We start from the raw sequence: 14,363 nt of genomic DNA on the forward strand, positions 1-14,363 counted from the left end.
TTCATCCATCAGGCTCATGGACCGGTGTGGATAATATCACTCACCACAATGCTGAACTAATCAATGAGCTTCAAGACTTGGCGTTAGTATCTCGTGTGCAATTGGATCCTCTATTTCCTCACTTGCAGACCCCAGTCATCTCCCCCACAATCTCCAACAGCTGTGTGCTTAGCCCCTGCTCTGCTCACTTTATATTTATGACTAACAAGAAAGTCTGCAGATGCTGGAAACACAAGCAACACACAAAATGCTGCCCGAAACGTCGACTGTGCTTTTTTCCACAGAAGGTACCTGGCCTGCGGAGTTCTTCCAGTATTTTGTTTGAGTTGCTTACACTTATGACAGCTCCAGTATCGTATTCAAGCTTGCTGATGACACCGCTGTCTTTGGCTGAATCAAAGGTGGTGACAAATAAACATGTTGGAGGGAGACTGAAAATCCGTCTGAGTTGTGCCAAAACAACAACTTCGCACTTAACATCATCAATAATGTCATTACTGGTTTTAGGAGGGGGAAACTGCAGTTCCATAAGCCTGTCCTCATCAGAGGAACAGAGGTCAAGAGGGTCAGCAACTTTAAATTCATTGTTATTATCATTTCAGGGGAGTTGTCCTGGGTTCAGCATGTAAGTGTCATTACAATGAAAGCATGCCATTTCCTTCGAAGTTTGCAAAGATTTGGCATGACGTCTTCAGACCTCTATAGATGTGTGGTAGAGAGTGTAATGACTGGATGTGTCACTGCCTGGTATGGAAACACCAACACCTTTGAATGGAAAATCACAGGTAAAGCCCTCCCCAACATTGAGCACATCTACATGGAGTGTTGTTGCAAGAAAGCAGCATCCATTTTCATGGATTCACCAGCCAGGTTATGCTCTGTTCTTGCTGCTGTCATCAGGAAAAAGGTATAGGAATCTCATGACCCGTACCTCCAGGTTCAGGAACGGTTATTACCCCTCAACCATCAACCTCTTGAACCAGAGGGAATAACTTCACTCACTCCATCACTGGACTGTTCCCCAAATCTAGCAATAGTAATAGGCATCTGTTAGTCTCGAGAGACCATGGATTTGTGCCTTGGAAAACTTCCAGGGCACGGGAAGACCAGCAGTTGCCCATGCTGCAAGTCTCCCTTCTCTTCACCACCGATGTTGTCCAAGGGAAGGGCAAGGGCCAATACCAAACCAGTGTTGTCGCAGAGCAATGTGTGGTTAAGTGCCTTGCTCAGGCTCAAACTAGTGACCTTCAGATCACTAGACCAAAGCCTTAACCACTTGGCCACGTGCCAACACAACTGATAGAGCCACTTTCAAGGAGTCTTCATCTCATGTTCTCGATATTTATTGCTTACTTATTTACTTTTCTTTTGTATTTGCACAGTTAGTTGTCTTTTGCACATTGGTTGTTAGTCTTTATGTGTAATTTTTCATTGATTCTACTGTATTTCTTTGTTTTACTGTGAAGTCCTGCAAAACAGTGAACCTCAGGATAGTACCTGGTAACATATATGTACTTTGATAATAAATTTGCATTCAAACTTTGAGCCAGAGACACCCCCCCCCCCCCCGCAACCTGGAGAGCCTTACCAATCCAACCCTCCCACACCAGTCCAGGCCAAGCATGTCACTTCAATCCTGAGCCAGTGCCTGCCTGAACCCACATGGCCCACTACAATTTCACACTTGCTCCTCACCTACTGTAACACTGAAGCGGACAAAATGTGGGGCCAGACCAGTCTGTTCGGGTACACACCCTGATCCTGACCTCACACATGAAGCCTCATCCTGTCAGATCAGGTAAGGTCACTGGCAGTGAGTGGAGGTAGAAGAGAGCCTTGATTTTCTCCCCTTTTATGGGGAGGGTGTTGCTGCTGGTTAGGGGTTCAGGAACCAGAGGTCATGGGTGTCTGTAATCTGGCGTAGAAACTTCTTCATTCTGCAGATGATGAATCGTGTCACAGAGCTACACAGCACAGAGACAGACCCTCATCACAGTTTCTGTGTTGGCCCATCAGTGGAATTAGTTCCTCCTCCCATCCCCCCACGAGGCCCGTGAAGACTCAGTTACTGAGTTCACTCAAATCAGAGAGGGACTAGAGTCGTGAGGGGAGGGCAAGTTCTTGAGCCAGGACATTGACTATAACCTTGGTGAAGGTTGATGGGCTCAAATGACCTGCAATTAATCGGTTTCTTGGGGTCACAGTTTCAGCCCAATTTCACCATGTGAATAAAATTCCCACCTAAGCTAATCCCATTTTGCCCATGTCCCTCTAAACCTTTCCACTCCATGTACCTGTCCAAAGTCCTTTTAAATGTTATTAATGTACCTACCTCAACCTCTTCCTCTGGCAGCTTGTTCCATGTACTGACTTCTCTCTGGATATTAAAACTGCCCCTCGGGTTCCACTTCAATCTCTCTCCTCTCACCTTATACCCATGCCCTCTAGTTCTGGGGAAAAGCCTGTGCTCATACACCCCATCTACAGTATGCCCCTTGTGATTTTGTACACCCCTACAAGATCACCCCTCAGTCACCTATGCTGTAATGAAAAATAACCCAACCTGCCCAGCCTCTCTCCATAACTCAGTTCCTCGAGTCCCGGCAACATTCTTGAAGATCTCTTCTGCACTCATTCTTTTTCCAAGAGACTGCACTCCCACTGTCGAGAGTTGGACCTTCTGACTACAGCAAATTGGACGTGGTTTACTATTGTCACGAGTACAGAGAGGGTGAAAAGCTTGTCTTGCACACTGTTCATACAGATCAGATCATTACACAGTGCGCTGAGGTAGGACAGGGAAAACAATAACAGAATGCAGACGGTAGTGTTGGAGCTACAGAGAAACTGTGGGTATAAAGTAAGGTGCATGAATTAATGAATTAGATTGTGAGGTCAGGAGTTTGATAGCCACCTTTGGTTCATGCGTCAGGCTTTTCTATCTTCTGCCCGATGGGAGAGGGAGAGAAGAGAGAAGGGGGTGGGTAGGGTCTTCGATTATGCTGGATGTCGACAGCGCTTCTCCCTATAGATGCTGCCTAGCCTGCTGTGTTCTACCAGCATTTTGTGTGTGTTGTTTGAATTTCCAGCATCTGCAGATTTCCTCGTGTTTACTCTTTAAATTCACTACCTCAAAACCTCTCCCAGTGATGCCTACACTGAAGAAGTTTAAATCTTCTCTTCAACGGGAGTTCAGTGAAACCCTCTCTCGCTGCTTCCCATCTATAATTCCTTCGGCCCGCCAATCACCTTTCCAGCTCTTTGCTTCATCCCATCCCTCCGGTCTTCTCCTATCAGTTCGCATTTCCCCCTCCCCCCACTACTTTCAAATCTCTTACTATCTTTCCTTTTGGTTAGTCCTGACGAAGGGTCTCGGCCCGAAACGTCGACAGTGCTTCTCCCTATAGATGCTGCCTGGCCTGCTGTGTTCCACCAGCATTTTGTGTTTGTTGTTTGAATTTCCAGCATCTGCAGATTTCCTCGTGTTTGCTCTTGTATACGGTTCATAGCTATCACAGTGCACTGAGGTAGAACAAGGTAAAACAATATCTGTGAGCAGAATAAAGTGTAACAGCCCCAGAGAAAGTGCAGTGCAGGTGAACAATACCATGCAAGATCATAATGAGACAGATTGTGAGGTCAACTTATCTAACAAGAGGTCCATTCAGTAGTCTTATGCCTGCAAGAGTAGGATTATAGACAATAGACAATAGGTGCAGAAGTAGGCCATTCAGCCCCTCGAGTCAGCACCGCCATTCAATGTGATCATGGCTGATCATCCACAATCAGTACCCCCTTCTTGCCTTCTCCCCATCTTCCTTGACTCCTCTATCTTTAAGAGCTCTATCTCCTTCTTGAAAGCATCCAGAGAATTGGCCTCCTCTGCCTTCTGAGGTAGAGCATTCCATAGATCCACAACTCTCTGGGTGAAAAAGTTTTTCCTCAACTCCAATCTAAATGGCCTACCCCTTATTCTTAAACTGTGGCCTTTGGTTCTGGGCTCCCCCAACATCAGAAACATGTTTCCTGCCTCTAGTGTGTCCAATCCCTTAATAATCTCATATGTTTCAATCAGATCCCCTCTCATCCTTCTAAATTCCAGTGTACAAGCCCAATCGCTCCAATCTTTCAACATATGACAGTCCCACCATCCTGGGAATTAACCTCGTGAACCTACACTGCACTCCCTCAATAGCAAGAATGTCCTTCCTCAAATTTGGAGACTAAAACTGAACACAGTGCTCCAGGTGTGGTCTCACCAGGGCCCTGTACAACTACAGAAGGACCTCTTTGCTCCTAAACTCAACTCCCCTTGTTATCCAGATTAACCCCTGGATAGGCAGAGGGAGGGAGGGCACACAGTAAAGCCCCTCGTGTTCTACCCCCACAGAATCTAGGCCTGGGAAGATCCCACTGTGGCTGAACAGGGGAGCAGGTGGGTACCTTTGTGTGAGTCTTCAGCACCACGAAGGTGTTTACAGATCAGGCAGCTGCCTGCAGTGTTGCACACGGATCGAAGAATCATGGAGCAGGCTGGCACTCCAGTAATTAGCCAGAGCTTCAGTTTGGCAGTGGCTAAGAACGTCCCAGCTCCCTGAAACCCCCTGCTTCGGGAGCTGCATCCGTCCACATTGTAAATCAGACCCAGCTTCTAAACCACTGTCCATAACTGCTATTCTACACATAACACCCCGAACTCCTGGATTAAATCCCAGCCTGTACACACGCTCCGGCATTCACTATTCTGTGTATAAAGCCCCAAATCCCTTACTCAGATCCCAGCCTTTAACTCACTACTGGAGACCTGTTCGACCATATATAAGCCCCCTTGACCGCTGAATTAGATCCCAGCCTGTAACTAACTCCCAGGAATCAATTATATATATATATCAACCTGTGAAACCTTGGATTAGATCCTAGCCTGTAACTCACTCCCAGGGCTCGAGTACTCTATGTATGAACCACCCTTATCCCCTGGATTAGATTCCAGTCTATAACTCACTCCTGAGTATCGATTTTTTAATATATAAACCCTTTATATTAGACCTCAGCCTGTAATTCAGGGATCTATATGTTGACCTCCGGAACCCATAGGTTAGATTCCAGCCCAGAGCACACTCCTGGGAATTTATTAGTCTATGGCCCTGAACCCCGTGTTGGATGCCTCCCGTTGCTGTCGCTCTGAGGATGGGGAGTTGTTTGGTTTGCATGGTCGAGATGCAGTTTTGTTCCTGGGGAGGCTGAGGCCAGCGGAGACCCCAGTGATGCTGGCTGGTCTGGACGAGGGAGCCATCACTGGGAGCGTGGGAGAAAGGGGCCCGTGTGTCAGAGCTCTGTCCTTCCGTTCCCATGGAAACCACTCGCAACCGCATTGGCGCTCAGCCCGCTCATTTGGGTTGCCATGGCAACCTGGTGGATTGCCGCAGAGACTCTGTGGGTCGTTGCCATGGTGAATTCAATGCCGGAGAGTAGTTCAGAGCCGAGCTCCACAATGGGCTCCCTTCAACGCCACGGGATAAAGGTCATCATCCTCAGGCATCCTGCAGCCTCCGCTCCAGCCCATGTGTTCCTGGGGTGGGATATTAACTCTCCCCCTGACTGCTCCCTACTCACAGTCAGACACTGAGCAAGGATTAACCCTCTCCCACCCCTCTCCAATCACAGTCAGACCCCACCTAGACCCAGGGCAAGGATTAACCCTCTCCCACCACTCTCCAATCACTGTCAGACCCCACCTAGACCCAGGGCAAGGATTAACCCTCTCCCACCACTCTCCAATCACTGTCAGACCCCGCCTGGACCCAGGGCAAGGATGAACTCTTTCCCACCCCTCTCCAATCACAGTCAGACCCCGCCTGAACCCGGGGCAAGAACTAACCCTCTCCCACCACTCTCCAATCACTGTCAGACCCCGCCTGGACCCAGGGCAAAGATGAACTCTTTCCCACCCCTCTCCAATCACTGTCAGACCCCGCCTGAACCTGGGGCAAGAACTAACCCTCTCCCACCACTCTCCAATCACAGTCAGACCCCGCCTGAACCCAGGGCAAGAACTAACCCTCTTCCACCACTCTCCAATCACAGTCAGACCCCGCCTGAACCCAGGGCAAGAACTAACCCTCTCCCACCACTCTCCAATCACAGTCAGACCCCGCCTGAACCCAGGGCAAGAACTAACCCTCTCCCACCACTCTCCAATCACAGTCAGACCCCGCCTGGACCCAGGGCAAGGAGTAACCCTCTCCCACCACTCTCCAATCACAGTCAGACCCCGCCTGAACCCAGGGCAAGAACTAACCCTCTCCCACCACTCTCCAATCACAGTCAGACCCCGCCTGAACCCAGGGCAAGAACTAACCCTCTCCCACCACTCTCCAATCACAGTCAGACCCCGCCTGAACCCAGGGCAAGAACTAACCCTCTCCCACCACTCTCCAATCACTGTCAGATCCCGCCTGAACCCAGGGCAAGAACTAACCCTCTCCCACCCCTCTCCAATCACAGTCAGACCCCACCTAGACCCAGGGCAAGGATTAACCCTCTCCCACCACTCTCCAATCACTGTCAGACCCCACCTAGACCCAGGGCAAGGATTAACCCTCTCCCACCACTCTCCAATCACTGTCAGACCCCGCCTGGACCCAGGGCAAGGATGAACTCTTTCCCACCCCTCTCCAATCACAGTCAGACCCCGCCTGAACCCGGGGCAAGAACTAACCCTCTCCCACCACTCTCCAATCACTGTCAGACCCCGCCTGGACCCAGGGCAAAGATGAACTCTTTCCCACCCCTCTCCAATCACTGTCAGACCCCGCCTGAACCTGGGGCAAGAACTAACCCTCTCCCACCACTCTCCAATCACAGTCAGACCCCGCCTGAACCCAGGGCAAGAACTAACCCTCTCCCACCACTCTCCAATCACAGTCAGACCCCGCCTGGACCCAGGGCAAGGAGTAACCCTCTCCCACCACTCTCCAATCACAGTCAGACCCCGCCTGAACCCAGGGCAAGAACTAACCCTCTCCCACCACTCTCCAATCACTGTCGGACCCCGCCTGAACCCGGGGCAAGAACTAACCCTCTCCCACCACTCTCCAATCACTGTCAGACCCCGCCTGAACCCGGGGCAAGAACTAACCCTCTTCCACCACTCTCCAATCACTGTCAGACCCCACCTGGACCTGGGACAAGGATTAATTCATTTCCCCACCACTCTTCAATCACAGTTAAATCAAGTTTATATGCAGGGAAGGGATTAACCCTGTACCCCACCATTATCCACTCAGAGCTGGACCCAGCCTTTAACCAGGGAGGGATTATCCCTGTACCCACCACTATCCACTCAGAGCTGGATCCAGCCTTTAACCAGGGAGGGATTAACCCTGTTCCCACCACTATCCACTCAGAGCTGGATCCAGCCTTTAACCAGGGAGTGATTAACCCTGTACCCACAACTATCCACTCAGAGCTGGATCCAGCCTTTAACCAGGGAGTGATTAACCTTCTCAGAGGGTCCTGCTCTGTCCAGAGCTGGACACTGGCCTGTACCCAGAGGAGGGGATTAAGCCTGTCTCCCACTACTGCTCCCCCATTCAAAGTCAGACCCAGCCTGTACCCAGGCTGAGGATTAAGCCCCTTCCTGCCCCAAGTGTCCAATCACAGTTGGAGACAGCCTGTACACAGGGCAGCAATTAACCCTCTCCCCCAGCATCGCTCTCCATTCAGAGTCAGACTTGTACTCAGGGAGAAATTAACCCTCCCCAAGACACATCTTGAACTCAGGGAGGATTAACCCTCTCCCTCACCACCACTCTCCACTGACAGTCAGATGCAGATCACAGATTGAAAGTTTCCCTTTATTTGTTAAATGTACATAGAAATATCCAAACATACAGTGAAGTGCAGTGCTTGCGTCAAATCAAATCAGTGAGGATCGTGCTGGGTCAGCCCACAAGTGATGCCATGCTTCCAGTGCGTAGCATGCCCACAACTCACTAACCCCAACCTGTACGTCTCTGGAACATGAGTGGAAACGGAGTACCCAGAGGAAACCCACAATCATGGGAGAACGGACAAGCTAACAGGAATTGAACCCTAACGGGTGTCGCCAGCACTGTAGTTCACCACTGTGAACATAATGGTCTCCCCATTCTGTGTAATATGGATCACCCTGTTAATACATAACCATCGACCCAATGAATTAAATATGAAACAACTACCAAGGAGGAAGTTAATAAAAATCCAGAGATTATAGGTTGAATCTGACGAAGGGAATTGGATATGGAATTCATGTGTAGAACAATGGGCATGAGGGAGTGTATTGCTGCTGGAATCTAATTATGGGGTTCTGAGAATTTATATATAGATTAATGAATACATGAGGTGTCACAGGCTGAAGTCTGGTTGAGGAGAGAGTGATGGTTCCACTAATTGCACCTTTGTACCCTGTTCTGTAATGTCTTTAATGCTGTGACATAGTGTGAAAGGCTGCTAAAATACTTGTTTCTTCCTTCCCCTTTTATTTCTTACCTTTCCCTAGCATTTTTATTTCAAGAATATAGTTGATTCATTAAAAAATCTATATAGAAAATACATGTTTGTACAAAATGCAGATCAATACGTATTTTGCCATTAGATCAATGATGTCTCATACTTCCTCCCTCAATTCTGGTCATCTCTTATCTCTTTCTGTCTCTCTATTGCCTTTTCCCTCCTTCTCGCTTTCTACCTTTATCTCTGTCTTTCTCTCTTTCCCTTCCTCTATCTCTCTTTCTTTCTCTTTCCCTTTCACTCTCATATCTCGCTCCCTTTCTTATTCTCCCTCTCTTTGAAATATCAGCAGTGGACCCTTTCTCTTGACAATTAAACAAGCTGCTGTAAGGACTCAGCAAATTGGGCAGAGTCTGTGGGGGGAAGGAATGGTCAACATTTCAGGTTGAAACCGTGCATCAGATCCCAAACTTCCTACACACTCCTCACACTCCTTAAATCCCGGTCCTGATGTAGGGTTTTGACCCAAAGCACCGACAACCCCCACCAGTTGCTGGTCGAATCTGAGACCCTCCAGCAGGCTGTTACATGACCTCAGTCTCTTGTGTCTCCAGTTCCCTGACCTCTCTTCTCCTCTGTTCGCAGGGGGTGTCCCACCTGCCGACCACACCAAGGTCATCCCTACATTCCGGTACCTGTCACAGAAGCTCTTTGTGTCTGTCTCTGTCTTGGCTGGGCTCGGGATTTTGCTGGGAATCATCTGCCTGACCTTCAACATCTACAACAGTAATGTGCGGTGAGTAGGCACCAGGGGAAGAGGCTTCACCTAATGTGTCAAAATCAGAATCAGGCTTAACATCACTGACTTAATGGGTGAGAAATTTGTTCCTGTGAGGCAGCATGTAATGCACAGAGATGATATTGCTATAAATTTAAAATAAATGAATTGTGCAAAAGAAAGGAATAAAGAGGTCATGGACCATTCAGAACTCTGATGATGGAGTGGGTGGGGGAAAAGGAGTTTTATTTATTTATTTATTGGGGGGTTTGTCAGATGTACATCAAACAGACAATGAAATTCAAAACATACAGTTTGAATCAAATAGAGTCAGAGAGGATTGTGGTGCAAGTGTCACCACATCTCTGGTACGAAGAAAGTATGCCAGCAACTTCCTAACCCTAACCCGTACGTCTTTGAGGAAACCAGAGCACCCAGAGGAGGCTGTTCCTAAAATTTTGAGTGTGCATCTTCAGGCTCTTGTATCTACTCCCCGATGGTAGTAATGAAAAGAGGACGTGTTCTGGGTGACTGTCACCCAGTGATGGATGCTACCTTCCTGAGCACCTTACCTTGAAGATGTCCTCAGTGGTGGGGAGACTGGTACCCATGATAGAGCAGGGTGAATCTGTAAGCCTCTGTCACTGTAGCCTCTTATGATCCTCTGCATTGGAGCCTCTGTACCATTCCCGATGGGCCAAATTAACCAGAATCCTCTGGTTATGTCTATATATACAGTGGATTAATTGGGCCATCAGTTAGTCAGGACATTTACTTATTTGGGACAACTCTTAAAGAATAAAAACAAATCAAGAAAATAGATGGGATCCCTTTATTTTATTGGGACACTATGCCACTTAATTGGAGCAGGAAAAGGTCAGTTACATGCACTTGTGTGGCCATCAGAAACTACACAGTGCTTAGAGTGAACAGTTTTGTCAGTTGCGTGTGCCTGTTTTATGTTATCAATTTGGCTCGTCAGATGGTGATTCGAAAAGCTGTCTATGTATACAGTAGATTCCAGTTAATTGGGCCATCAATTAATTGAAACATTTTTGATATATTTTTTACAATTTTGACTTAAAAAGAAATTGAGACCCTTGCCGAGATGCCTTGAAAAAATTTGACACCCGCCAAAAAAAATACCCTGCTAGACCAAATTAAAATCCATCTGCCTAACACCACTCATTGTTAGCTGGCAGAGATAACAGGAGTGCTGAAGTCTGCAAATGCACACACGATACATCAGCAAGATAAACTGTGAGAAGAGTGGGCATTGCACGAGGGACAACAGGGAACATCCCAAAAACGAAAGCACGAAGCAGAGGATCCAGTTGTTGAAGTGGCCCTCAGTCGATGGCTTTCCATTGTAACTGGATGGGGTGTGCATTTCAGTGTACCAATGTTAGAGTGCAAGTCAGAGGAGTTATGGAGATTTTAAAGAAACAGGTTGGTTGTCTTGATGGAAATGTAAGCACCACATTAGATTCCAGAAGGCACACAGCAGAAACATGGAAATCTACAAAACTCCCCGAATGCTTCAAAAATTTTGTGTAGATGATATCTACAATGCAGATGAAACTGGCCTTTTTTTTTTATCTTGAAAAGGCTGGACGGTTCCCTTTGCTACAAACACACAACACGATTAGGTTCAAAGAAAGCAATGGATCGTATAATAGGGTTGTGCAAATATGTCAGGAATTGATAAAAAATATAGTTGGTTTTTGGGAAAAGCGTTAAACCTTGATGCTTCAAGGGATTACGAATGGATGGTTTACCTATCAAGTACTATGCTAATAAGAATGCATGGATAACTTCTGAAATTTTTAGAAAATGACTGATGGGTTGGGATATGGAACTACAGTGGAAATCAAGCAGAATTCTTCTGCTTGTTGACAATTATGCAGCACTCCCTGATGTAGAATGTTTGAGAAACATCCAGCTGGAATTTCTGCCTACATCCTAAAACAGCAAGACATTGTGGCCTCAAGCATTCAACTCCATTACTCAAACCCCTGTGTGATGTTCCTCAACCCATCTTCGTCACCCCATCCGGACCCACAAGCCTCCCCTCCTATCAGAGAACAACAAATCCTCAGAATCCCTACAACATCCTTGGTGCAGCCAATGGATATGGGAATCATAAAAAAATGTTAAAAGGTATTGCGGAAAGTTGGTGAACCACATTTTCAAAGCAATTGAGGAAAATCTACTGACACCTTCAATGGCCAAGGAAGTAAATGCAAGGGTTAACCTTTTACAGGCTGTGCTGTTCGACAATGCTAGGTGGTGAGAAGTAAACAGCAAGACATTGTGGCCTCAAGCATTCAAGCTTGGAGGTGCTGAAAGCGTGAAAATGAAACCATTTCACGACTTCAACAAGTTAGGAACTATGTAGAACTTGGAGGTATCAGCAGTTATTTTAAATGTTACAATGGAAATGAAGATTTAGGGGATGCATTTGTCAAAAGTATCGTATCAAAGCCCCAAGGCCAAGAATATGAAGACAAGGAAAGTGACTAGGATGACACTACTGAACCAGGGCTAAGAAATTAATTGTTTGATTATGACACTGCTTCAAGCAGGAAGGCAATGAAGACACTAGGTGCCTGCACTGATTTTGTTTATTTACAATCAAAAGAATGCTTGATGAATTCCTCCATCAGTAGCTATTAGTAACCAATACACAACTTTAGAGTACTGTATTAGTTTTGCTTATGTCCTAATTTGTTCTGTATTTCATTTAAGTAGATCATTTGTTACTCAGTTTAATGGTAACTTGTCTTTCTCATACCATTTTAACTTTCCGTAAAACTTTGGATAATTGTGGCAGCCACTTAAATGGGCTGGTCCCAATGTGTCCCAATTAATCAGAATCCACTGTATATAGATTAATTGGGACAGTACATTGACACCAGTACATTCTGGTCCACTTAAGCAGCTGCCTCAGTTAGATGAAGTTTCATGAAAATAGTTGAAAGGGCATAAGAGAGCTGAACAACCGGTTAAGTGAGCAGCAAAATATCTATTTAAATGAAATACAGAACAAATTAGCACACCACCAATGCTAATAAAACTGTGTATTTGTTCCTAATGGTTATCAAAGGAGGAATTCATCCTGTTGTTTAGGGGGTGTCCAGGGAGAGATAGCACCTCTGGTGAAAGGGCTTGTTGTTGTCTCCATCCTGGAGCAGATCACTCACCTTTGGTTCCCATCAGAAAGTTACCTCTCACCTGTGGCTCCAAGTGGATGTCTGCATGTGATGGCAGCCACATCCCGGTACGCTGACAGGCAGGATAAACCAGGTGAGGGGAGCCGGCGGCCATCATACCCCAGTAGAATAGCGACATGCCTGTCCTAGCATGTGAAGTCATATCCTGCAGATTGGATGGATGCAATGGCCAAGAAGGCAGTTCTACAATGTTTCCTGGTAAGCAAAGGCAATGACAAGGCACAGAAGCCATGGCTATCCACTGCAACCAAGGAAGACTTCAGTTTGTGACAACTATTTGTCCCACTGGACCCAGACTTCCGAGGTCGAGAGAGTGGAACTGTCCCAGTGCAGTGGCTTTTCCACTTTAAAAACTCTCCCGCACAGGTTTCACTGCCATCGTTGAATATGATGGACAACCAACACACTGCCATGTTCTTTTGATTGATAGTAAATGAATAAAATTAGCACAAACATCTAGTGCAGATAATGGACTGCCTTCATATGATGCTTTCAATGATTGCATCCTTCAAATCTTCATTTTTATTGTAACGTTCAAGATGAATGTTGAAAACATTAATAGTTCCTAACTTGTTGAAGTAGTGAAATACCGTGGTTTCATTTTCACTCCTGGCCGTTTCTGGCATCACCAAACCCCGAATGCTTGAAACCGTAGGGAGCAAAACAATTCTAATACAGTCAAGGGAAACCCAGCTATTTTCTCAATTCGTTTTTGTTTCTTGAGAGTTGTCTCAGATAAGCAGCTGCCCCAATTAACTGAAAAACCAATCAACTGGAATCTATATGGGTAAATGATTTTTATCCATATTAAGGGTAACTTAAATGAGAGGTTCAAAGTGAGAGGTGGAATGTTTTGAGGAATCTGAGGGGGATTTTCTTTTCCCTAGAGGGTGGTCAGAATCAGGAATGGGGTTGTAACAGAGGCAGAGATATGGAGATCATTGTATTTAAGAAACAGCTGGATGTGGATTGCAGGACTAAGTGAGATCAGATCAGATGGGCACAACTAACAGCATTGACTCGGTGGGCCAAATGGCCTGCTTCTGTGCTCTACAACTCCATGACTCAAACCCCTGTGTGATGTTCCTCAACCCATCTCTGTCACCCCATCCAGCCCCACAAGCCTCCCCTCCTATCAGAGAACAACAAATCCTCAGAATCCCTACTGGACTGGGATGCTGACCACATTCGAGGCAGGGAGTAATAGGTTGTTGGATGTTCAGAAAACTGAAGGATTTGGGGTCAGTGCAGGTAAGGAGAGCTGAGGTAAAAGAACAGCCGTGTTGTTACTGAAGGGAGTTGCTGCTGACGTGTTCAGGGTTGTCTCTGCTGTTGTGCGTTTGTGTCTCTATTGTTGTCAGCATTCATGGTCCAGGTGCAGGCATGGGTAGAATAACAGTTCAACACAGAATAGGTGGGCCGAATGGCCTGTTTCTGAGCTGTGATGATCTATCACACTACTGTGTTTTTTACTCTGTTCGAAATATGTTGTTGACATTCACAGTAGAAGAAAGAAATACAATACAATGAAAAACTGGTTGGTTGGTTGGTTGGTTGGTATCTGTCTGTCTCGAAGCCTGGGCAGAAGGTATGGAGATCCTGAGATGCCCAGTTGTCAAGATCCCCTTCTTGGCCTCACCAATGTAGTCCAAAGGAAAGCTTATGAAGCAATATGTATGGCACCAGCTTGGCTTCAGGAACTGCCAGAAGGATGTTCAATGATGTCCAGCCGCCTTAGGGGCTCCACTCCAGATTTGCTATCTGGGTTTACTCCTGAAGCCTCTGTCTGTCCGAAGGTAGTGAGGCTACTTATGCACAGCTGGGGATCTGGTTTACGAGCACCGGTGGGTCTGCGTGCTATG

The 14,363-nt window shown here is 46.7% G+C and overlaps 1 protein-coding gene across 1 annotated transcript in view; it reads left to right on the top strand.

Annotated features, from left to right (window-relative positions):
- The window catches only part of gabbr1b (gamma-aminobutyric acid (GABA) B receptor, 1b), a 322,306-nt gene that overhangs the window by 286,495 nt on the left and 21,448 nt on the right, over positions 1–14,363 (top strand). Inside the window, exon 15 of the mRNA XM_059969200.1 lies at positions 9,136–9,286. Within this exon, the coding sequence (XP_059825183.1) occupies positions 9,136–9,286 (151 nt within the window). The remainder of the gene's footprint in view (positions 1–9,135; positions 9,287–14,363) is intronic.

The sequence above is a fragment of the Hypanus sabinus genome, chromosome 5 (assembly GCF_030144855.1).
Source record: "Hypanus sabinus isolate sHypSab1 chromosome 5, sHypSab1.hap1, whole genome shotgun sequence".
Taxonomy (NCBI): domain Eukaryota; kingdom Metazoa; phylum Chordata; class Chondrichthyes; order Myliobatiformes; family Dasyatidae; genus Hypanus; species Hypanus sabinus.